General features: G+C 67.7%; 1 protein-coding gene across 1 annotated transcript in view; it reads left to right on the forward strand.

The window, feature by feature from the left end:
• The window catches only part of FJX1 (four jointed box 1 (Drosophila)), a 12,932-nt gene that overhangs the window by 9,998 nt on the left and 2,472 nt on the right, over positions 1-462 (forward strand). Inside the window, exon 2 of the mRNA XM_011940751.1 lies at positions 6-462. Within this exon, the coding sequence (XP_011796141.1) occupies positions 6-462 (457 nt within the window). The remainder of the gene's footprint in view (positions 1-5) is intronic.

A 462-nucleotide genomic window follows, 5' to 3' on the forward strand; every position in this document is an offset into this window, starting at 1 on the left:
CGCAGTGGGCGCAGGTGCAGGAGGAGCTGCGCGCTGCGCACTGGACCGAGGGCAGCGTGGTGAGCCTGACGCGTTGGCTGCCCAACCTCACGGACGTGGTAGTGCCTGCGCCCTGGCGGTCGGAGGACGGCCGTCTGCGCCCCCTCCGGGACGCCGGGGGTGAGCTGGCCAACCTCAGCCTGGCGGAGCTCGTGGACCTAGTACAATGGACCGACTTAATCCTCTTTGACTACCTGACAGCCAACTTCGACCGGCTCGTAAGCAACCTCTTCAGCCTGCAGTGGGACCCGCGCGTCATGCAGCGCGCCACCAGCAACCTGCACCGCGGTCCCGGCGGGGCGCTGGTCTTTCTGGACAACGAGGCGGGCTTGGTGCACGGCTACCGGGTGGCAGGCATGTGGGACAAGTATAACGAGCCGCTGTTGCAGTCAGTGTGCGTGTTCCGCGAGCGGACCGCGCGGC

Source organism: Colobus angolensis, unplaced genomic scaffold (assembly GCF_000951035.1).
Source record: "Colobus angolensis palliatus isolate OR3802 unplaced genomic scaffold, Cang.pa_1.0 Scaffold192, whole genome shotgun sequence".
NCBI classification, from domain to species: Eukaryota; Metazoa; Chordata; class Mammalia; order Primates; family Cercopithecidae; genus Colobus; species Colobus angolensis.